The sequence below is a fragment of the Pieris napi genome, chromosome 16, assembly GCF_905475465.1.
Source record: "Pieris napi chromosome 16, ilPieNapi1.2, whole genome shotgun sequence".
In the NCBI taxonomy this organism is placed as follows: Eukaryota; Metazoa; Arthropoda; class Insecta; order Lepidoptera; family Pieridae; genus Pieris; species Pieris napi.
This window is the reverse complement of record NC_062249.1, coordinates 7,568,771-7,592,436: the sequence shown is the minus strand read 5'-3', so window position 1 is coordinate 7,592,436 and position 23,666 is coordinate 7,568,771. Positions and strand designations below refer to the sequence as shown.

Sequence of the window (23,666 nt, the reverse complement as noted above, 5' to 3'; positions counted from 1 at the left end):
GATGTTTCAAAGAAACCTCAAAGTGGTTTAAAATTTTTATCGGGTCTTAGTTTTATGAGCGTAGACAGATTCACAGATGATTCCATAAAATTCTTTGGATTGAAAATATAATTATAGGTACGAAAAAAGAGAACGTTAGGTCGTAGGTTCGATCCCCGGCTGTGCACCAATTAACTTTCTTTCTATGTGCGCATTTAACATTTGCTCGAACGGTGAAGGAAAACATCGTGAGGAAACCGATATCTCTTAGACCCAAAAAAAAGGCACAGGAGGCTGATCACCTACTTGCCTATTAGATTTAAAAATGATCATGAAATAGATTCAGAAATCTGAGGCCAAGACCTAAAGAGGTTGTAGCGCCACTGATTTTTCGTATATGTACCTATATACTTATATATTTTACATTCCTGCAGCGCTGTGTGTATGATGTAAATGATTAAAACTATGATTTCCCACTATGCCATGTGCCATGTGTGAAATAGTTTTAGATAATCAACACTCGTTTTTCTAATTACTGATTATTTCACCTATATGCTTAGTTACAATCTAAGGATTTCAGTATATTGATAATGTGGTCAATGTTCCGCCGAATTACAGTTTAATTATTAACAACACAGCAAACTAATCGATTTTAACGTTTCGTAAGGAACTGCAACGTTTGTAATTTAAAAAATATTGCGTAGGTAATGCATTTCTGTCTAAGTAAAATGTTTTTTAGCTTTTTATACGTACCTATTATATTAAGTAACAATATAAGTTATAACGGTGAAAAGTTTCCTCTAAAATATATGCGTTCTGATACTATTCTACCACAGGCTAAAGATTTAAATTTTTTTATCTCAAAACTGAAGAAAACGCTTTATTATAATACAAAGTCACCAAATAGCACGGATGCTAATATTGCAATTGGTACCTATTTTGTAACAGGTGAGTCTTATTGCTATAATTAATTGATGAAGAATGATCAATAAAGCTTTTTATACTTAAATGATCTTTATATCTAATCCTTTGGATTGATTCGCTCCAGTTCAAACAATTTGTATGACTCAAAACTTTGCGATTAAAATTTAAAAAGAGTGGCGGAAAGTGTCCTGCCAATACTTTTTACGCGCTCTACACCCCTTGCGAACTGGAAGTAAATGTTAGAATTAATTTATCTACTTATCTGACGTTCATAAGTGTACTTGTTTACCTACATGGATAAAGTTATTTTGAGTTTGATGATTTCACAGATTATGTATGATTCTAATTCAATGTTAAAATCTAATACATTTGTGACGTCATGAGCCAGGCTTAGGGATATAAAGGGTCCTCGGACACCCCGTAAAAGACTCCAAATAAATTGTAACAGTTATCAGCATTCCCTTTTTGTATTTATTTGTCCAAGAGATTAGTGAAAAGGTGCAAATACCACAACATTGGTGTGACTAGCCTACGTTCTACAGCAGCCCATATATTTAAACCGTAGTAAGGTCCAAGAACTGAAGTTAAATAGCTATATGAATAAATAAATGACACTGCTGACATCTAATTAAATATGTATAATGTATATATATTTAAAAAAAAGTGCGTACGTACAAAGTACACTTGTCAGAAGTGAAACTTCTTTGGAAAACAAATTTTTAACTCTTGTTCATATTTATACAAATCTAAAACTTAAGATTTCCGAGATTTGAGGAAGGGAAAAAAGGAAGATAATGGTAGGAATTTAGGGAATTTAATTGTCGTTAAAATATAAAGTCTCGAAAATTAAAAATTAAATTTATATCTTAGATGATAAAATCACGTGGCATTTTAATTTACAATTCGTCATTAGAGATTTCAATAAATTATTTTGCATAAAATATAAAAAAAAATCATAAATGCTCTTTACGCAATTTTCATTTTAAAAATATAATGCCTATAATATAATTCACCCTTCGCACACTCTCTCAATTAGTCTCAATCGCTCTCTCCCTTTTCTTCGACAAAAACGCTGCACATCTTCGTGACGTTCCACTTCAAGTTTCACTTCAAAAACTTGTTTACCTCCTAACCTAGTATCTTCCTAAAACTCGTATAAGGTGCACTGGAAATGTACGAGATTCACAAATGATTATTTAAACATTCGTTTAGCTATACTTCAAAGAACTCTATGGGACCACACACAGAAAATTACAAATAAACAAAAGAGAGCGATCGTTAATTTAATAAATAGAGGCAAAAATTATGTATCTCATTCCATCTTCAATAATAAACCCTACGGATACAAGGATTTGGAATTCAGAGGTAAGAAAATTAAAGATATTAAAATCACAGGAAGAATAATATTGTTTCTGTCACGAGTGGTTCGTAAACATTTTTATATGATAGTGCAAGAACTAGGCGCAAAATATCACCTGTCAGGTGTGGTTCACCTCTGTTGCCGCTTTACAGTTTACAGTATTCAGCCCTTTTTTAATATTAATTTTAATTTCTGCAATAAATGATCAGATGTTCCAATTTATTTAACTCAGATTAGAAACTCAGTTCCGAAATCCTGTTTTATTACGTACTATTTGACATGTTGAAGAAATCACTTTACTTGTGTATTTTTTTAGTCCGCAGTATAATTGCGTTACGCCTTGTGGATTATAAATCATATAACACCCATCTAGTGACTCTTTGCAATTTTTAACACGTTGAGCTAATTATAAAACACCTATTAGATTTCGTTGATACTCCGAGCTAAATTTTACTTGAAACACCGGCGAAAAGCTATTGTATTATTTTCACTTCTAATTGTCTAAATCGCAAAAACATATTTTTAAACGGTCACGCGGTTTTTACTGACATATCGACATATGTATATATTAATGGATTTTGTTTATATAAACCTAATGTATAACATTATATTTTAGTCACAGCTTTATATCAAGACGTTGACATATTCGCCCATTCAATGAATGAATTTAATGAGAGACGTTTACAAAAATGGATTTTAAGCGATATAAATATGCATCCATACATCGAAAATCTTGATGATATCTCACTGAAAAAAGAAATGTATATCTCTATACTTTCAAGAATGGAGGATTATAATATTAGTATAAAGAATTCAGGTATGTGATATTATTACATTCACGTGAGGAAAGTCCAGTGATTCCCAAAGTGGTCTATATCGACCCCTAGGGGTCTATGACAACCGTGCAAGGGGTCTACGTCAGCGAAAAAAAATTTGGGGGTCCATGAAATGAAAAAGGGGGTCCACGATAGTGGATCTCAACACATACACTGATAGTATCTATTTACTTACATCATACCTACTATCTTATAATATCAAAACATATACATTATATTGACTTATTGCTTATGTTATTTTATTTATAGTTTATTTTATGTTTATTTAATGCTACGTATATTTTACATAACAGATACACAATTTTATTTTGAGTAGTTTTAATTTAAATTCAGGTAATAAATGTATAAATTAACTACACTTAGAAATTTACAAGAAATCAATATCAGGTAGGTAGGGGGTCTTCCCAACACGGAAAAACATGGCAAGGGGTCTACGACATAAAAAAGTTTGGGGAACTCTGGACTCTAAACTCTAACGGATGGGAAGGTGTGACCCGAACTAATCTTTGATGCATCGTATAAGGCGTAGCATCAATGGTATCTTGAATGTGTTGATTGCAAAGAAGACGTATATCTTAAAACGTTGGTGGATGAGGTCCATGCCCCACTATAACATAACTATTACTAGCAAGGAAGACCGTATTATTACTAACTACATATGAATATAATCTGAAATAAAGAAGTTAAAATATTATAAGAATTTTACAAGAACCAGGGGGTGTGAGAGTTTGATAGACAAAAATGTGGCCAGTTTAATTCAATTGTGTTAATAAAATCTGTAATCATACGCGACACAATTCGCATTTTTGTTTGACCAATCACAATCAAACTATCGCTATCGTTTCATATAGTTTCATCTTACTTATATCAGGTATCTTTGCGCTTTACCACCTCAGCGATTCTGTAACTCACTTTTCGAACTCACACAGCGGTTTTCGCATCGGCGGTCGCTCTCAAATCAGTCGTGAAGCAGTCATTTTATGATTTGGCATTCTAATATTCAATAAACTACAAGCTCCCACCTTTTCAGAATGCCAAATCATAAAATGACTGCTTCACGACTGATTTGAGAGCGGCCGCCGCGGCCGATGCGAAAACCGCTGTGTGAGTTCGAAAAGTGAGTTACAGAATCGCAGGGCTGTTGTCGTTTTGTGACAAGTACATATTTCTTTATTTTGAGTCCCATTGTTTCATTTAATACAAAAAAATCTATGACGTATGCTTGTATAAATAAATTAATGTTATTAAATCTATATAATGAGGAAGGAAATAAGCGAATCGAATAGATTTTAAAGATCACCTAAAAACGCACACACACATTGCACATTCCTACACTTTTCAACAATAAATTATTAGTACATTGTCTTTGTTAAAACCTAATGTTCTTCGTATGGTGTAATCCGTTTTGGTTATATGTATTTAAAAAAAATGTAAATTTAGATCGTCAATAAACTTTTAAATAAATTAATTTATTTATTTCTATATACAGATTTCTGCATATCGACCATAATCGACACTCCACAGGCTATTAATAATAATGTTTCACAAGTCTGCAGAGATGCCTATTGCAAATATTTTCTCTTCAATGGGCCCTCCGTAGCTTACCCACTCAGTCATAGGTAAGAAAATATTACTTTATTATACATTTTGTAGGTGTTTTATTAAACAATTACATCTAACGATACAAAGAGACCCTTATCATATACATATATACATTATAATAATTGGTAAAACCACATTTATTTATCAAAAAATTACCTTTTCAATGTGTGAAGGTTTTTGAGGTCTAAAATTAGAAGCAACAATATTCTGTATTTCATGCTTTGAAAAGGCATTAAATAATTGTTTAAATTCAAACTTATTCATAATAAAACAAACCAGTCTACTTGTACCCTTTTAGTTAGAGTACTCATCTGTATCTTTTCATCACATAATAAAAAGAAAGTTAAAATAGTTGAATTGTTTATTGTTTTAATGATTTAATTTTTTAAAATTGATTAAGTATTCTTCAATCACTTGCTAAGGTGAGAAACATACAGAAAAGGCGTAAGGTGAAGGCGCGGCGCAGACGCAGAGCCGGCGTGGAACAGATAAGGCACGGACTTAAATTATATCAAAGAGGCGAAGAGACGGATCAAAGAGGCATTACGCAGGCTGACTTTATCGTGATAGCATGTCTTCCTCTTCAGATGGCGAAGATGCGAAATTCCACTCTAGTCGCGACTGGTTGCGACGCGGAACAAGCGAAACGACGTGCCTGTGCCACGCCGCTTGAGTATAATTAACAACGTGCCGCTTACGTACATTTTGTATTGACGCGTTTTTTTTGAAGCGGCAAGATGCCTGCGCCGCGCCTTCACCTTACGCCTTTTCTGTGTGTTTCGCACCATAGAACTCCATAACATTTAAAATTTATTCACTTTGATGCATTGTTGGACAAACAATACAATTATTTAATACTTAATTCATAACTTACTGAAGAATGTTTTCTGTAAGCTATAATATCTAATTGAATAATTTAATGCAGGGCCTTAAATATAATGTTACGGCGTAATTGCCGTCGTTGCCACTTGCAGTCTCCTAAAGAAGACGATATGATGATAGACCAGCTCTGTGCCTTCATGTATCGGGAAGCAGTGTATATCGCTAGACGGGGATATTTTGCACGAGACATATTTTTAGAACACGGTAAATACAGGCTATAAATAAATAAAACTTACGATTTAGTAGATAGGAGTATTAGTTCAAACTTGGTCTCTGAATGGTGATTGCCTTTTTGAGTTTACAGTGGATGCGTAAGAGGTAACAATATATAAAATTATTAGCAGTGGAGAAGAAGGTCAAGTAGAGGTTTTCCTATGTAAGGGCCGATTTACATTATCTTAGTGTTTAGGAGAGTATGTTAGTACAACTTGAAAGGCAAGTTCTTTAGTGCTTTAGTGCGTTGCGAGTGAACGTTTACATTTCTTCCAGTAGAGTATCATTACAGCGCCACAATGAACGCGCAACGACGTCGGCAAATACGCTCTATTCTACGCAAAATACTAACTGTAGTTATGGAACAAATAGAAGACGAGATTTTATTCGAAATAAATAAACTAAATATAAATAATAAACAAAATAGCTTCTTTTAAGGCATTGTATGCCGAATGCCTAGTCTGTTTGTTTTTGTATAAATTGTTTTTATCGTTCCACAAACATTCCAGAACAACATATTCAGACACAAATTTGATAGTTGTATCTTCCGACCATTTTTCATGTTTTTTGATTTTTAAAGATGGCTACATCTTTAAAAATCAAAAAACACGCACGCGTTTCACGGCACTTATGCACTCTCCTAAAGATTTTACTAAGTTACGTGTTTACACAAAACGAGGGAAGATCTCGGGGGGTGCGCGGGCGCGGGAGGGGTATCACTTGAAACAAAAATAAAAAGCGATTCTATTTTGATTCAACTTGAAAGTCAAGTAGAACCGTACTAAAGCAAGTAGAACCGTACTAAAGCAAGTAGCGTTTACATGTTTCAACTAAAGTACTATCCTAAAGTACTCTCCTAAACACTAAGATAATGTAAATCGGCCCTAAGCCTAAGCGATAGATTTTTGCATTGTTATGTAGTAAAATTCATCCATTATGAGACTCCCAGGGTCTTTCAAATTCTTCTGGATGGAGATGGGCATCCCTTCTCGTACATCCTGTCGTTCCAGCTCCTCCAGCTTAAAATTATATGTTTACTATCTGTCAAATGATCCATGATAGGTTTGTTAAATACAAACAATCATTTAAATCTTTTTGTAGTGAAAACTTCTTTAGCGGCGTTGTACACTTTTTTTGGAATGGGTAAAAAATGTTAAACTCGCGTCAGGGTACGTGACCTGATCGAAAATTCGTAAGACGGATGGAGAGTAGACAGCTGGCGCGGCGTATTTAATGTAATATAAATTATGTTTGTGTACGATAGCGCAATAAATAAATATTGTATTCTACCACATAAATGATAGTACTTTTATACTGATAATTAAAGCAATTCGTGCAAAATTATTCTTTAACCATTCCAAAATATCAAAAATGCACAACGTTAATATTCAAATTTTCACTTCAGCCGGCACTCCCGGAGTGCAACCCGTCGTTTTTTAAGTTTTGACATATGTACATCGAAGAGCGGGTCTCATAAGTTTCGCCTTTAATCTCTTTTTACTTAGCCTACCTTTTTAGTTTTTAGGTAGCTACATACCAACATATGGAATATTATGCTATGCTACCCCATAGAGACTGTTCGCTTTTCCACACTAAAAAACGAAGTACTATTTTTTTAAAATATGCCCTCCATAAAAACTTTTCTCAGTTTAAGGAATAAATCTAAAAAAAAACTATTACTCGAATTAGTCTAGCCGTCTTCGAGTTTTGCGCTTAACGAAATATTTTGGGATTCATTTTTATTTAAATATAAGATAAATTTAAGTTTATTTAACAATTATTATCATTGGACATTCCCTTTCAGTGGCTCTCTGTGCAATTATGGGTTACAAAGAATTCTTTCGCATGCACTGGTTCTACAAAGCTGCCAGTTGGATGAACAACGCGGGATGTATACAAGAGAATCGTAATTTTTTATTAAACCAGACAAAACAATACAAAGATATCGCTAACGACACTAAAACAATTACAATGTACACCAAACATCTGCAACGAACACTCCTAAACGAATGTCATGAGCATGAAATGTCTGTTCTTAGTGTTTTTCTTGCTAATGCTGTACGATATACGGCCGAGTTTATGCAAAATTAAACAATTTTAATCATAATATTACTGAGCTTTTAATTTAATTAGCCAGTTATTAAATACCTAATGCATATAGGAACTGTTTTTTGCATATTCAAGCGCCATTTTTATACATTTTGTTTAGACTAAAAAAGTGCATTGTGTAAACTATCTCGGCTGGCATTCCTAAGCCAGTGTATAAGTCTCTACTCTCTAATCTTGTATGTGTACGAGCCAAGGCAGTATTTTTTTGTTTCTATCGAATTAGTGTTAAGCTGTAATGGTAGAAAATAAGGTTTTAACTAGTTAATTATTTTGTTATATGTGTGGTTAATAAAATGTTGATTAAAGTATTTTTTTTTATTATTTAAAATATTTCCCTGATCTATATTTCTTAGATTCTTAGACCTACAAAGATTTAATATAATAGATACCTGAAGGAAGCGGATTTAGTGGGCGTCATGCGAGTAAAGTGCGAGCACAGAAGACACGAATAATTATCGTACAGTATTTTATTTAGATTGATTCCTTTGAACATTACAAATTACACTTTTAGCTTAAATTATAACAAGCAGCGGGTTCAAGGCACCGATCTCACTTTTAATCACAATCTACTCATCCACAATGCACAGAGACCCAACTCGGTTCAACGTCTCATCACCACAATGTTCCACTGAATTCTCAATCAGAACTACCCAGCGTTCCCTGAACGCACTGTCCAAAGTCATCTAATCAAAATAAATTATGATTCTTAAAAGTGCTAGAAGGAATCTGAATTATTTTTAACCAAAGCAACAATAAAAATCAACGGTCAATTGACTCGATCAGAACATTTCCTGATATTCGAAGCATTCCCTGACATGTATAAATATTGTTTAAAGGGAATAAAACACATCTGACAGTAACATAGTTTATTAGCACATCATTGCTTATTATTTAATATAGTCATCTTTATAAAAATATTATTTAACCTTATAACCTTTAATATACGTGTTTTAATATTAGCTGTTTATGTTGCTAAAAAACCTCCATCGATGGGCAATTCTACGCCGTTTATCATGCTTGCTTTGTCACTGAGGAGGTACAGTACTACATCTGACACCTCAGATACTTGTGCAAATCTGAAATGTTATATTACTTAGAATTCGGTTGACTATCTATTTTATATTCACGTGGATTATGGAATAGATTAGGGAATTAGACAAGCGACAATCTGGAGCAGGCAATCTGTTTCTTTCCAACGGCTCTCTTATAACAGTGTATAGTTTTGAGGACGATGATTCTTTCACTTGATCGGTCCATCTGGTTGGTTAACGGCCGTGTACTTTTTATTATTATTTATTTATTAGCCGGATACAAAGTCATGTTTCTTCAAGTTCTCATCGCCTCTGCGCATGGTATGGCCGAATTGTGATATAATTCGCTGTCGGCATATGATAGACAGGCGAGTCCGTATGCCGAGTTAATATACATACATAGCAACTAATACATTGTAAACTCATTATAACGAATTTCAAGGACCGCGTTGCGTTATAAAAAGGAAATTAATGTATGGGTACCAAACAAATTTAACTCATGTTTACGTTATAGAGAGTATTAATGTTATAACGAATGCCGTTTACGTTTTTTATTACACTGTATATGTAAAACATAAGGTAAAATAAGGGAACTCTTTAAGTAAAATTTTCTAAAGCCTACTATTGCGCAACGCATGCATGTATGTGCAAAGACACTTGATACCCCCCCTTACTTATTAGTATTGATAACAATTACTATTCCCCTTATTCATAAAAACTAAATCAGTCTCATAGCGATCTTTTAACTAAAGTTTTTCTTTAATCTAATTTTGTTCAAACAGTATAATGTGGGATGTGTTTACATTTTTACGTTTGCTTACTACCAATGGTGTATTATTTCATTTAAATGCATGATTTAGGAGATAACACTAATCATTTTTATGTCAATATATTGAAAATAAACAATTAAAATCTGTTTTCTAAATTCGTAATATCGTACCTTCCAAGAGGTATCTTCGAAAGCATTGCGTCCGCTTTTTCAGGATCCGACCACCCAACTTGCGCCATCGCAGTCATGGTCACTGTAGGATTAACCGCATTCGTTCTAATCCCATACGGCCCTAACTCCAACGCCATGGCCCGAGTAATTGCATCCAAACCAGCTTTTGACGCTGAGTATATGGTGTGATCTTTTAATGCAGCCTGAAAAAATATATTGCAGCTGGCTAGCCTATGGTTGTTAGTTAATGGTACACAGACTGATTATCTATTTCCATGTTAGCAATTAACAGTTACTTATACGGTGATGGGTAATATCGTATCTAAACCAGAAATAGATGATGATGACAAAAGGCCTACCATACCTACATACATACCTTTAATATAGTATCTATCAGGCCTCAGATTTATGTATCTGTTCCGTGATCAAATGATCAAGACACTTGTGCCTGACACACACCGTCGACTGTTTGCGTCTTGGGTGGTCTAATGCCGGTTTCCTGAAGATGTTTTCCTTCACATTACGAGTGTTTTATGCGCACATAGAAAGTCGCACGCTGTCGATGAGAGTCGCACGCTGAAGCCACTAGGCCAACACGGGTTAAGAAAAATTTCTACTAGTAATATAGTATATAAGATTGAAATCTGGGACCAAAGTATAACGTACCTTCGAAGCCTGGGAAGAAATGTTGACAATAGCTCCTTTTGTATTATCTCTATCATCTTCTTAGCAACGACTTGACTGATATTAATAATCGATTTAACGTTCACATTTGACATCCTGTTAAAAATATTGCTTTCATAAATTATGTTTAATAGTAAATTCATTCAAATATGAGTAAGTGGCTAAAAATTTTACAATAGAAAACTGGAACTGCGTGACAATGTAACGAAATTTCTTGATCATTTACTTCTGGCCATAATTTTGCTAAGTGTAATGTAGTAGGCAAATATTATAAAAATATGAGTTTCACGGATTGGCCCTTTAGTTTCAGAAATTTGGTTGAACAAAGTCTAAAGTATTCCACCTTTAGAGGAAAGTAGTGTGATCTTAGTCCAATCTAAAGGGAAGATTTACAACTAGTCGAACCAGTGTCCGACCAGTCCAGCCTTCAAGTGGTTCTTTTAGATTGGTCGCATGTTTATCAGCACGCGGAAATACTGCTTGCAGAACAGTAACGTAATAGAACCAGTAGGAGGATCACCGCATGTTAAGTGATACCACCGTTCTCAATGCCAGGTGACTGGTCGTACTTGAATTCGTGTATGCGGTGATGTTAATTATTTCGACTATGTGTTTGCGTGTTGTTCCCACGAGAATGTAAGTGCGTGCTCCTATTTCACCATGCCTCCTGCTGATAGGGGACAAGTCTTTGTTTTTATTTATGTTCTTATTATTAATTACTTAAAATGTCATGTGGAACATGGTGTAATGGTTGCAGCTCCTTACAACCGTTGTGTAAAAAAAAAAAAAAAACATGGCGATTAAAAAGAGTGGCGGAGAGTTTATTGCCAGTTCTTCTCTTCCGTTCTACGCCCTTGATTTGAGAACTGGCAGTAAATGTAAAATTAGAAGCATTAATATTTATATCTTTAATGACGAATCACAAGTGTACATTGTGTTACCTACGTGAATAAATGATTTTTGAATTTGAATTTTTTTTGAGGTCAATTGGTACGCCCTATTAGCAGAATGTTGATGTCCCAATAGTACTTTCGCTTGGTGAAACTATTTTGGTGATAGCTTATGGAATAATACATGGCCCGAGGGCTTATACTTTGGGAGAACACTAGGGATTTGGAAGACATAAAGACTTTATACCACTTACAGATCGTAGTTATGGAACAAATAGAAGACGAGATTTTATTCGAAATAAATAAACTAAATATAAATAATAAACAAAATAGCTTCTTTTAAGGCATTGTATGCCGAATGCCTAGTCTGTTTGTTTTTGTATAAATTGTTTTTATCGTTCCACAAACATTCCAGAACAACATATTCAGACACAAATTTGATAGTTGTATCTTCCGACCATTTTTCATGTTTTTTGATTTTTAAAGATGGCTACATCTTTAAAAATCAAAAAACACGCACGCGTTTCACGGCACTTATGCACTCTCCTAAAGATTTTACTAAGTTACGTGTTTACACAAAACGAGGGAAGATCTCGGGGGGTGCGCGGGCGCGGGAGGGGTATCACTTGAAACAAAAATAAAAAGCGATTCTATTTTGATTCAACTTGAAAGTCAAGTAGAACCGTACTAAAGCAAGTAGAACCGTACTAAAGCAAGTAGCGTTTACATGTTTCAACTAAAGTACTATCCTAAAGTACTCTCCTAAACACTAAGATAATGTAAATCGGCCCTAAGCCTAAGCGATAGATTTTTGCATTGTTATGTAGTAAAATTCACCCATTATGAGACTCCCAGGGTCTTTCAAATTCTTCTGGATGGAGATGGGCATCCCTTCTCGTACATCCTGTCGTTCCAGCTCCTCCAGCTTAAAATTATATGTTTACTATCTGTCAAATGATCCATGATAGGTTTGTTAAATACAAACAATCATTTAAATCTTTTTGTAGTGAAAACTTCTTTAGCGGCGTTGTACACTTTTTTTGGAATGGGTAAAAAATGTTAAACTCGCGTCAGGGTACGTGACCTGATCGAAAATTCGTAAGACGGATGGAGAGTAGACAGCTGGCGCGGCGTATTTAATGTAATATAAATTATGTTTGTGTACGATAGCGCAATAAATAAATATTGTATTCTACCACATAAATGATAGTACTTTTATACTGATAATTAAAGCAATTCGTGCAAAATTATTCTTTAACCATTCCAAAATATCAAAAATGCACAACGTTAATATTCAAATTTTCACTTCAGCCGGCACTCCCGGAGTGCAACCCGTCGTTTTTTAAGTTTTGACATATGTACATCGAAGAGCGGGTCTCATAAGTTTCGCCTTTAATCTCTTTTTACTTAGCCTACCTTTTTAGTTTTTAGGTAGCTACATACCAACATATGGAATATTATGCTATGCTACCCCATAGAGACTGTTCGCTTTTCCACACTAAAAAACGAAGTACTATTTTTTTAAAATATGCCCTCCATAAAAACTTTTCTCAGTTTAAGGAATAAATCTAAAAAAAAACTATTACTCGAATTAGTCTAGCCGTCTTCGAGTTTTGCGCTTAACGAAATATTTTGGGATTCATTTTTATTTAAATATAAGATAAATTTAAGTTTATTTAACAATTATTATCATTGGACATTCCCTTTCAGTGGCTCTCTGTGCAATTATGGGTTACAAAGAATTCTTTCGCATGCACTGGTTCTACAAAGCTGCCAGTTGGATGAACAACGCGGGATGTATACAAGAGAATCGTAATTTTTTATTAAACCAGACAAAACAATACAAAGATATCGCTAACGACACTAAAACAATTACAATGTACACCAAACATCTGCAACGAACACTCCTAAACGAATGTCATGAGCATGAAATGTCTGTTCTTAGTGTTTTTCTTGCTAATGCTGTACGATATACGGCCGAGTTTATGCAAAATTAAACAATTTTAATCATAATATTACTGAGCTTTTAATTTAATTAGCCAGTTATTAAATACCTAATGCATATAGGAACTGTTTTTTGCATATTCAAGCGCCATTTTTATACATTTTGTTTAGACTAAAAAAGTGCATTGTGTAAACTATCTCGGCTGGCATTCCTAAGCCAGTGTATAAGTCTCTACTCTCTAATCTTGTATGTGTACGAGCCAAGGCAGTATTTTTTTGTTTCTATCGAATTAGTGTTAAGCTGTAATGGTAGAAAATAAGGTTTTAACTAGTTAATTATTTTGTTATATGTGTGGTTAATAAAATGTTGATTAAAGTATTTTTTTTTATTATTTAAAATATTTCCCTGATCTATATTTCTTAGATTCTTAGACCTACAAAGATTTAATATAATAGATACCTGAAGGAAGCGGATTTAGTGGGCGTCATGCGAGTAAAGTGCGAGCACAGAAGACACGAATAATTATCGTACAGTATTTTATTTAGATTGATTCCTTTGAACATTACAAATTACACTTTTAGCTTAAATTATAACAAGCAGCGGGTTCAAGGCACCGATCTCACTTTTAATCACAATCTACTCATCCACAATGCACAGAGACCCAACTCGGTTCAACGTCTCATCACCACAATGTTCCACTGAATTCTCAATCAGAACTACCCAGCGTTCCCTGAACGCACTGTCCAAAGTCATCTAATCAAAATAAATTATGATTCTTAAAAGTGCTAGAAGGAATCTGAATTATTTTTAACCAAAGCAACAATAAAAATCAACGGTCAATTGACTCGATCAGAACATTTCCTGATATTCGAAGCATTCCCTGACATGTATAAATATTGTTTAAAGGGAATAAAACACATCTGACAGTAACATAGTTTATTAGCACATCATTGCTTATTATTTAATATAGTCATCTTTATAAAAATATTATTTAACCTTATAACCTTTAATATACGTGTTTTAATATTAGCTGTTTATGTTGCTAAAAAACCTCCATCGATGGGCAATTCTACGCCGTTTATCATGCTTGCTTTGTCACTGAGGAGGTACAGTACTACATCTGACACCTCAGATACTTGTGCAAATCTGAAATGTTATATTACTTAGAATTCGGTTGACTATCTATTTTATATTCACGTGGATTATGGAATAGATTAGGGAATTAGACAAGCGACAATCTGGAGCAGGCAATCTGTTTCTTTCCAACGGCTCTCTTATAACAGTGTATAGTTTTGAGGACGATGATTCTTTCACTTGATCGGTCCATCTGGTTGGTTAACGGCCGTGTACTTTTTATTATTATTTATTTATTAGCCGGATACAAAGTCATGTTTCTTCAAGTTCTCATCGCCTCTGCGCATGGTATGGCCGAATTGTGATATAATTCGCTGTCGGCATATGATAGACAGGCGAGTCCGTATGCCGAGTTAATATACATACATAGCAACTAATACATTGTAAACTCATTATAACGAATTTCAAGGACCGCGTTGCGTTATAAAAAGGAAATTAATGTATGGGTACCAAACAAATTTAACTCATGTTTACGTTATAGAGAGTATTAATGTTATAACGAATGCCGTTTACGTTTTTTATTACACTGTATATGTAAAACATAAGGTAAAATAAGGGAACTCTTTAAGTAAAATTTTCTAAAGCCTACTATTGCGCAACGCATGCATGTATGTGCAAAGACACTTGATACCCCCCCTTACTTATTAGTATTGATAACAATTACTATTCCCCTTATTCATAAAAACTAAATCAGTCTCATAGCGATCTTTTAACTAAAGTTTTTCTTTAATCTAATTTTGTTCAAACAGTATAATGTGGGATGTGTTTACATTTTTACGTTTGCTTACTACCAATGGTGTATTATTTCATTTAAATGCATGATTTAGGAGATAACACTAATCATTTTTATGTCAATATATTGAAAATAAACAATTAAAATCTGTTTTCTAAATTCGTAATATCGTACCTTCCAAGAGGTATCTTCGAAAGCATTGCGTCCGCTTTTTCAGGATCCGACCACCCAACTTGCGCCATCGCAGTCATGGTCACTGTAGGATTAACCGCATTCGTTCTAATCCCATACGGCCCTAACTCCAACGCCATGGCCCGAGTAATTGCATCCAAACCAGCTTTTGACGCTGAGTATATGGTGTGATCTTTTAATGCAGCCTGAAAAAATATATTGCAGCTGGCTAGCCTATGGTTGTTAGTTAATGGTACACAGACTGATTATCTATTTCCATGTTAGCAATTAACAGTTACTTATACGGTGATGGGTAATATCGTATCTAAACCAGAAATAGATGATGATGACAAAAGGCCTACCATACCTACATACATACCTTTAATATAGTATCTATCAGGCCTCAGATTTATGTATCTGTTCCGTGATCAAATGATCAAGACACTTGTGCCTGACACACACCGTCGACTGTTTGCGTCTTGGGTGGTCTAATGCCGGTTTCCTGAAGATGTTTTCCTTCACATTACGAGTGTTTTATGCGCACATAGAAAGTCGCACGCTGTCGATGAGAGTCGCACGCTGAAGCCACTAGGCCAACACGGGTTAAGAAAAATTTCTACTAGTAATATAGTATATAAGATTGAAATCTGGGACCAAAGTATAACGTACCTTCGAAGCCTGGGAAGAAATGTTGACAATAGCTCCTTTTGTATTATCTCTATCATCTTCTTAGCAACGACTTGACTGATATTAATAATCGATTTAACGTTCACATTTGACATCCTGTTAAAAATATTGCTTTCATAAATTATGTTTAATAGTAAATTCATTCAAATATGAGTAAGTGGCTAAAAATTTTACAATAGAAAACTGGAACTGCGTGACAATGTAACGAAATTTCTTGATCATTTACTTCTGGCCATAATTTTGCTAAGTGTAATGTAGTAGGCAAATATTATAAAAATATGAGTTTCACGGATTGGCCCTTTAGTTTCAGAAATTTGGTTGAACAAAGTCTAAAGTATTCCACCTTTAGAGGAAAGTAGTGTGATCTTAGTCCAATCTAAAGGGAAGATTTACAACTAGTCGAACCAGTGTCCGACCAGTCCAGCCTTCAAGTGGTTCTTTTAGATTGGTCGCATGTTTATCAGCACGCGGAAATACTGCTTGCAGAACAGTAACGTAATAGAACCAGTAGGAGGATCACCGCATGTTAAGTGATACCACCGTTCTCAATGCCAGGTGACTGGTCGTACTTGAATTCGTGTATGCGGTGATGTTAATTATTTCGACTATGTGTTTGCGTGTTGTTCCCACGAGAATGTAAGTGCGTGCTCCTATTTCACCATGCCTCCTGCTGATAGGGGACAAGTCTTTGTTTTTATTTATGTTCTTATTATTAATTACTTAAAATGTCATGTGGAACATGGTGTAATGGTTGCAGCTCCTTACAACCGTTGTGTAAAAAAAAAAAAAAAACATGGCGATTAAAAAGAGTGGCGGAGAGTTTATTGCCAGTTCTTCTCTTCCGTTCTACGCCCTTGATTTGAGAACTGGCAGTAAATGTAAAATTAGAAGCATTAATATTTATATCTTTAATGACGAATCACAAGTGTACATTGTGTTACCTACGTGAATAAATGATTTTTGAATTTGAATTTTTTTTGAGGTCAATTGGTACGCCCTATTAGCAGAATGTTGATGTCCCAATAGTACTTTCGCTTGGTGAAACTATTTTGGTGATAGCTTATGGAATAATACATGGCCCGAGGGCTTATACTTTGGGAGAACACTAGGGATTTGGAAGACATAAAGACTTTATACCACTTACAGATCGTAGTTATGGAACAAATAGAAGACGAGATTTTATTCGAAATAAATAAACTAAATATAAATAATAAACAAAATAGCTTCTTTTAAGGCATTGTATGCCGAATGCCTAGTCTGTTTGTTTTTGTATAAATTGTTTTTATCGTTCCACAAACATTCCAGAACAACATATTCAGACACAAATTTGATAGTTGTATCTTCCGACCATTTTTCATGTTTTTTGATTTTTAAAGATGGCTACATCTTTAAAAATCAAAAAACACGCACGCGTTTCACGGCACTTATGCACTCTCCTAAAGATTTTACTAAGTTACGTGTTTACACAAAACGAGGGAAGATCTCGGGGGGTGCGCGGGCGCGGGAGGGGTATCACTTGAAACAAAAATAAAAAGCGATTCTATTTTGATTCAACTTGAAAGTCAAGTAGAACCGTACTAAAGCAAGTAGAACCGTACTAAAGCAAGTAGCGTTTACATGTTTCAACTAAAGTACTATCCTAAAGTACTCTCCTAAACACTAAGATAATGTAAATCGGCCCTAAGCCTAAGCGATAGATTTTTGCATTGTTATGTAGTAAAATTCACCCATTATGAGACTCCCAGGGTCTTTCAAATTCTTCTGGATGGAGATGGGCATCCCTTCTCGTACATCCTGTCGTTCCAGCTCCTCCAGCTTAAAATTATATGTTTACTATCTGTCAAATGATCCATGATAGGTTTGTTAAATACAAACAATCATTTAAATCTTTTTGTAGTGAAAACTTCTTTAGCGGCGTTGTACACTTTTTTTGGAATGGGTAAAAAATGTTAAACTCGCGTCAGGGTACGTGACCTGATCGAAAATTCGTAAGACGGATGGAGAGTAGACAGCTGGCGCGGCGTATTTAATGTAATATAAATTATGTTTGTGTACGATAGCGCAATAAATAAATATTGTATTCTACCACATAAATGATAGTACTTTTATACTGATAATTAAAGCAATTCGTGCAAAATTATTCTTTAACCATTCCAAAATATCAAAAATGCACAACGTTAATATTCAAATTTTCACTTCAGCCGGCACTCCCGGAGTGCAACCCGTCGTTTTTTAAGTTTTGACATATGTACATCGAAGAGCGGGTCTCATAAGTTTCGCCTTTAATCTCTTTTTACTTAGCCTACCTTTTTAGTTTTTAGGTAGCTACATACCAACATATGGAATATTATGCTATGCTACCCCATAGAGACTGTTCGCTTTTCCACACTAAAAAACGAAGTACTATTTTTTTAAAATATGCCCTCCATAAAAACTTTTCTCAGTTTAAGGAATAAATCTAAAAAAAAACTATTACTCGAATTAGTCTAGCCGTCTTCGAGTTTTGCGCTTAACGAAATATTTTGGGATTCATTTTTATTTAAATATAAGATAAATTTAAGTTTATTTAACAATTATTATCATTGGACATTCCCTTTCAGTGGCTCTCTGTGCAATTATGGGTTACAAAGAATTCTTTCGCATGCACTGGTTCTACAAAGCTGCCAGTTGGATGAACAACGCGGGATGTATACAAGAGAATCGTAATTTTTTATTAAACCAGACAAAACAATACAAAGATATCGCTAACGACACTAAAACAATTACAATGTACACCAAACATCTGCAACGAACACTCCTAAACGAATGTCATGAGCATGAAATGTCTGTTCTTAGTGTTTTTCTTGCTAATGCTGTACGATATACGGCCGAGTTTATGCAAAATTAAACAATTTTAATCATAATATTACTGAGCTTTTAATTTAATTAGCCAGTTATTAAATACCTAATGCATATAGGAACTGTTTTTTGCATATTCAAGCGCCATTTTTATACATTTTGTTTAGACTAAAAAAGTGCATTGTGTAAACTATCTCGGCTGGCATTCCTAAGCCAGTGTATAAGTCTCTACTCTCTAATCTTGTATGTGTACGAGCCAAGGCAGTATTTTTTTGTTTCTATCGAATTAGTGTTAAGCTGTAATGGTAGAAAATAAGGTTTTAACTAGTTAATTATTTTGTTATATGTGTGGTTAATAAAATGTTGATTAAAGTATTTTTTTTTATTATTTAAAATATTTCCCTGATCTATATTTCTTAGATTCTTAGACCTACAAAGATTTAATATAATAGATACCTGAAGGAAGCGGATTTAGTGGGCGTCATGCGAGTAAAGTGCGAGCACAGAAGACACGAATAATTATCGTACAGTATTTTATTTAGATTGATTCCTTTGAACATTACAAATTACACTTTTAGCTTAAATTATAACAAGCAGCGGGTTCAAGGCACCGATCTCACTTTTAATCACAATCTACTCATCCACAATGCACAGAGACCCAACTCGGTTCAACGTCTCATCACCACAATGTTCCACTGAATTCTCAATCAGAACTACCCAGCGTTCCCTGAACGCACTGTCCAAAGTCATCTAATCAAAATAAATTATGATTCTTAAAAGTGCTAGAAGGAATCTGAATTATTTTTAACCAAAGCAACAATAAAAATCAACGGTCAATTGACTCGATCAGAACATTTCCTGATATTCGAAGCATTCCCTGACATGTATAAATATTGTTTAAAGGGAATAAAACACATCTGACAGTAACATAGTTTATTAGCACATCATTGCTTATTATTTAATATAGTCATCTTTATAAAAATATTATTTAACCTTATAACCTTTAATATACGTGTTTTAATATTAGCTGTTTATGTTGCTAAAAAACCTCCATCGATGGGCAATTCTACGCCGTTTATCATGCTTGCTTTGTCACTGAGGAGGTACAGTACTACATCTGACACCTCAGATACTTGTGCAAATCTGAAATGTTATATTACTTAGAATTCGGTTGACTATCTATTTTATATTCACGTGGATTATGGAATAGATTAGGGAATTAGACAAGCGACAATCTGGAGCAGGCAATCTGTTTCTTTCCAACGGCTCTCTTATAACAGTGTATAGTTTTGAGGACGATGATTCTTTCACTTGATCGGTCCATCTGGTTGGTTAACGGCCGTGTACTTTTTATTATTATTTATTTATTAGCCGGATACAAAGTCATGTTTCTTCAAGTTCTCATCGCCTCTGCGCATGGTATGGCCGAATTGTGATATAATTCGCTGTCGGCATATGATAGACAGGCGAGTCCGTATGCCGAGTTAATATACATACATAGCAACTAATACATTGTAAACTCATTATAACGAATTTCAAGGACCGCGTTGCGTTATAAAAAGGAAATTAATGTATGGGTACCAAACAAATTTAACTCATGTTTACGTTATAGAGAGTATTAATGTTATAACGAATGCCGTTTACGTTTTTTATTACACTGTATATGTAAAACATAAGGTAAAATAAGGGAACTCTTTAAGTAAAATTTTCTAAAGCCTACTATTGCGCAACGCATGCATGTATGTGCAAAGACACTTGATACCCCCCCTTACTTATTAGTATTGATAACAATTACTATTCCCCTTATTCATAAAAACTAAATCAGTCTCATAGCGATCTTTTAACTAAAGTTTTTCTTTAATCTAATTTTGTTCAAACAGTATAATGTGGGATGTGTTTACATTTTTACGTTTGCTTACTACCAATGGTGTATTATTTCATTTAAATGCATGATTTAGGAGATAACACTAATCATTTTTATGTCAATATATTGAAAATAAACAATTAAAATCTGTTTTCTAAATTCGTAATATCGTACCTTCCAAGAGGTATCTTCGAAAGCATTGCGTCCGCTTTTTCAGGATCCGACCACCCAACTTGCGCCATCGCAGTCATGGTCACTGTAGGATTAACCGCATTCGTTCTAATCCCATACGGCCCTAACTCCAACGCCATGGCCCGAGTAATTGCATCCAAACCAGCTTTTGACGCTGAGTATATGGTGTGATCTTTTAATGCAGCCTGAAAAAATATATTGCAGCTGGCTAGCCTATGGTTGTTAGTTAATGGTACACAGACTGATTATCTATTTCCATGTTAGCAATTAACAGTTACTTATACGGTGATGGGTAATATCGTATCTAAACCAGAAATAGATGATGATGACAAAAGGCCTACCATACCTACATACATACCTTTAATATAGTATCTATCAGGCCTCAGATTTATGTATCTGTTCCGTGATCAAATGATCAAGACACTTGTGCCTGACACACACCGTCGACTGTTTGCGTCTTGGGTGGTCTAATGCCGGTTTCCTGAAGATGTTTTCCTTCACATTACGAGTGTTTTATGCGCACATAGAAAGTCGCACGCTGTCGATGAGAGTCGCACGCTGAAGCCACTAGGCCAACACGGGTTAAGAAAAATTTCTACTAGTAATATAGTATATAAGATTGAAATCTGGGACCAAAGTATAACGTACCTTCGAAGCCTGGGAAGAAATGTTGACAATAGCTCCTTTTGTATTATTCTCTATCATCTTCTTAGCAACGACTTGACTGATATTAATAATCGATTTAACGTTCACATTTGACATCCTGTTAAAAATATTGCTTTCATAAATTATGTTTAATAGTAAATTCATTCAAATATGAGTAAGTGGCTAAAAATTTTACAATAGAAAACTGGAACTGCGTGACAATGTAACGAAATTTCTTGATCATTTACTTCTGGCCATAATTTTGCTAAGTGTAATGTAGTAGGCAAATATTATAAAAATATGAGTTTCACGGATTGGCCCTTTAGTTTCAGAAATTTGGTTGAACAAAGTCTAAAGTATTCCACCTTTAGAGGAAAGTAGTGTGATCTTAGTCCAATCTAAAGGGAAGATTTACAACTAGTCGAACCAGTGTCCGACCAGTCCAGCCTTCAAGTGGTTCTTTTAGATTGGTCGCATGTTTATCAGCACGCGGAAATACTGCTTGCAGAACAGTAACGTAATAGAACCAGTAGGAGGATCACCGCATGTTAAGTGATACCACCGTTCTCAATGCCAGGTCAATTGGTACGCCCTATTAGCAGAATGTTGATGTCCCAATAGTACTTTCGCTTGGTGAAACTATTTTGGTGATAGCTTATGGAATAATACATGGCCCGAGGGCTTATACTTTGGGAGAACACTAGGGATTTGGAAGACATAAAGACTTTATACCACTTACAGATCGTAAGCATCCGGCGTACACTCCAGAAACGGTTGACATATTGCTACAGCTGCATTGTTAACCAGAGCGTCAAAGTGCCCAAGGGATTCTACTACAGTTCTAGTTTTCTCCCAGTCAGCCACGTCTACATCGACTATGGTTATAGATGGGTACTCGTTCTGTAGGCTCTCGAGATGAGATCTTGTTCTGGATAGAGCCACAACTATTGCGCCGGCCCGCCACAAGTCTATGGCTATGGCGCGACCGATCCCTGTAATAATTCAATATGGAATATACTATTGTGAATATAAATTAAATAATCACATACTAAAAATTAAGATTTTGACCATTAAACAAAGGGACTACTTTACTAAAATTAAAATTCAGAAAAGGAAATATTCGTCTACTCACTAAGTTATTCAAGATGTTATCAAGATTTCTTCTACTAATTAATATTTAATGTACCACCAAACAGGCTCCAGATTATAAACCACTCCCAAGCGAAATTAGGGAATTATCACTAAATAAATTCAAAGCCCTCGTTAAACGTAAACTAATCAATAAGGCTTTTTATAAGTTTGATGAATACTTAAATGATCCTAATCCTTAGGATTGATTTGCTCCAGTTCACACAATTTGTATGACTCAAAACTTAACGATTAAAATGAGTGGCGGAAAGTTTATTGCCAGTTCTTCTTGCCCGCTCTACGCCCTTGACTTGCGAACTGGTAGTAAATGTAAATTTACAATTAATTTAACTTTTCTTGTTGACGTTCATAAGTGTACTTGTTTACCTATATGAATAAAGATGTTTTTAATTTGCGTTTGAGATTAAGTTCTATTTATATACACTTAAACATCTCTCCTACACTTATTAATTATTATTATAACGTCTTAAAAGTATGAATTATTTTTTAGGTACAGGACTTACCTTGTCCAGCTCCCGTTACGAGCACTCTTTTTCCTTTAAAATAATCTGCCATTTTAAATATTAAAGATACGCAAACAACTCATTCAATAACTATTGAAGTTACAGTAATATAAACCACTGATTTCGCCGCGAAACTGGTACTAGTCTTGTTTGAAAGACCTCTGACATTTACGATAGGACAACAAAATATTTTTAAGCGCTGATATCTCAACGTAACGCTTGTAAAGATAAGCATATTATTTGCATTATTATCTTGACACTGTATTATCATTAGAGTTATGAACAGAAATCTTTTAACTAAGAGCCAAGATATAACGTAAACTGTTTGAACTACTCACGTCTCTTTTTGTCAAAT

The 23,666-nt window shown here is 34.5% G+C and overlaps 2 protein-coding genes and 2 pseudogenes across 2 annotated transcripts; 1 reads left to right on the top strand and 3 right to left on the bottom strand.

Annotated features, from left to right (window-relative positions):
• The first annotated feature begins 338 nt into the window (after positions 1-338).
• LOC125057357 lies at positions 339-8,203 on the top strand. Its single transcript, XM_047661008.1, has 6 exons — positions 339-927; positions 2,116-2,268; positions 2,880-3,080; positions 4,589-4,718; positions 5,627-5,787; positions 7,601-8,203. The coding sequence occupies exons 1-6, from the start codon at positions 687-689 to the stop codon at positions 7,885-7,887; spliced, it is 1,173 nt and encodes a 390-aa protein (XP_047516964.1). The 5' UTR covers positions 339-686; the 3' UTR covers positions 7,888-8,203.
• A 642-nt stretch (positions 8,204-8,845) lies between these two features.
• Positions 8,846-10,718, bottom strand: LOC125057275 (annotated as a pseudogene).
• A 3,687-nt stretch (positions 10,719-14,405) lies between these two features.
• LOC125057276 lies at positions 14,406-16,278 on the bottom strand (annotated as a pseudogene).
• A 3,687-nt stretch (positions 16,279-19,965) lies between these two features.
• Positions 19,966-23,549, bottom strand: LOC125057308 (L-xylulose reductase-like). The gene is made up of 5 exons (XM_047660926.1): positions 23,312-23,549; positions 22,399-22,651; positions 21,663-21,777; positions 20,997-21,199; positions 19,966-20,101 (listed from the first exon to the last, which is right to left on the bottom strand). Exons 1-5 carry the CDS (start codon positions 23,361-23,363, stop codon positions 19,990-19,992), a joined length of 735 nt encoding a protein of 244 aa, XP_047516882.1. The 5' UTR covers positions 23,364-23,549; the 3' UTR covers positions 19,966-19,989.
• Between the last annotated feature and the right edge of the window lie 117 nt (positions 23,550-23,666).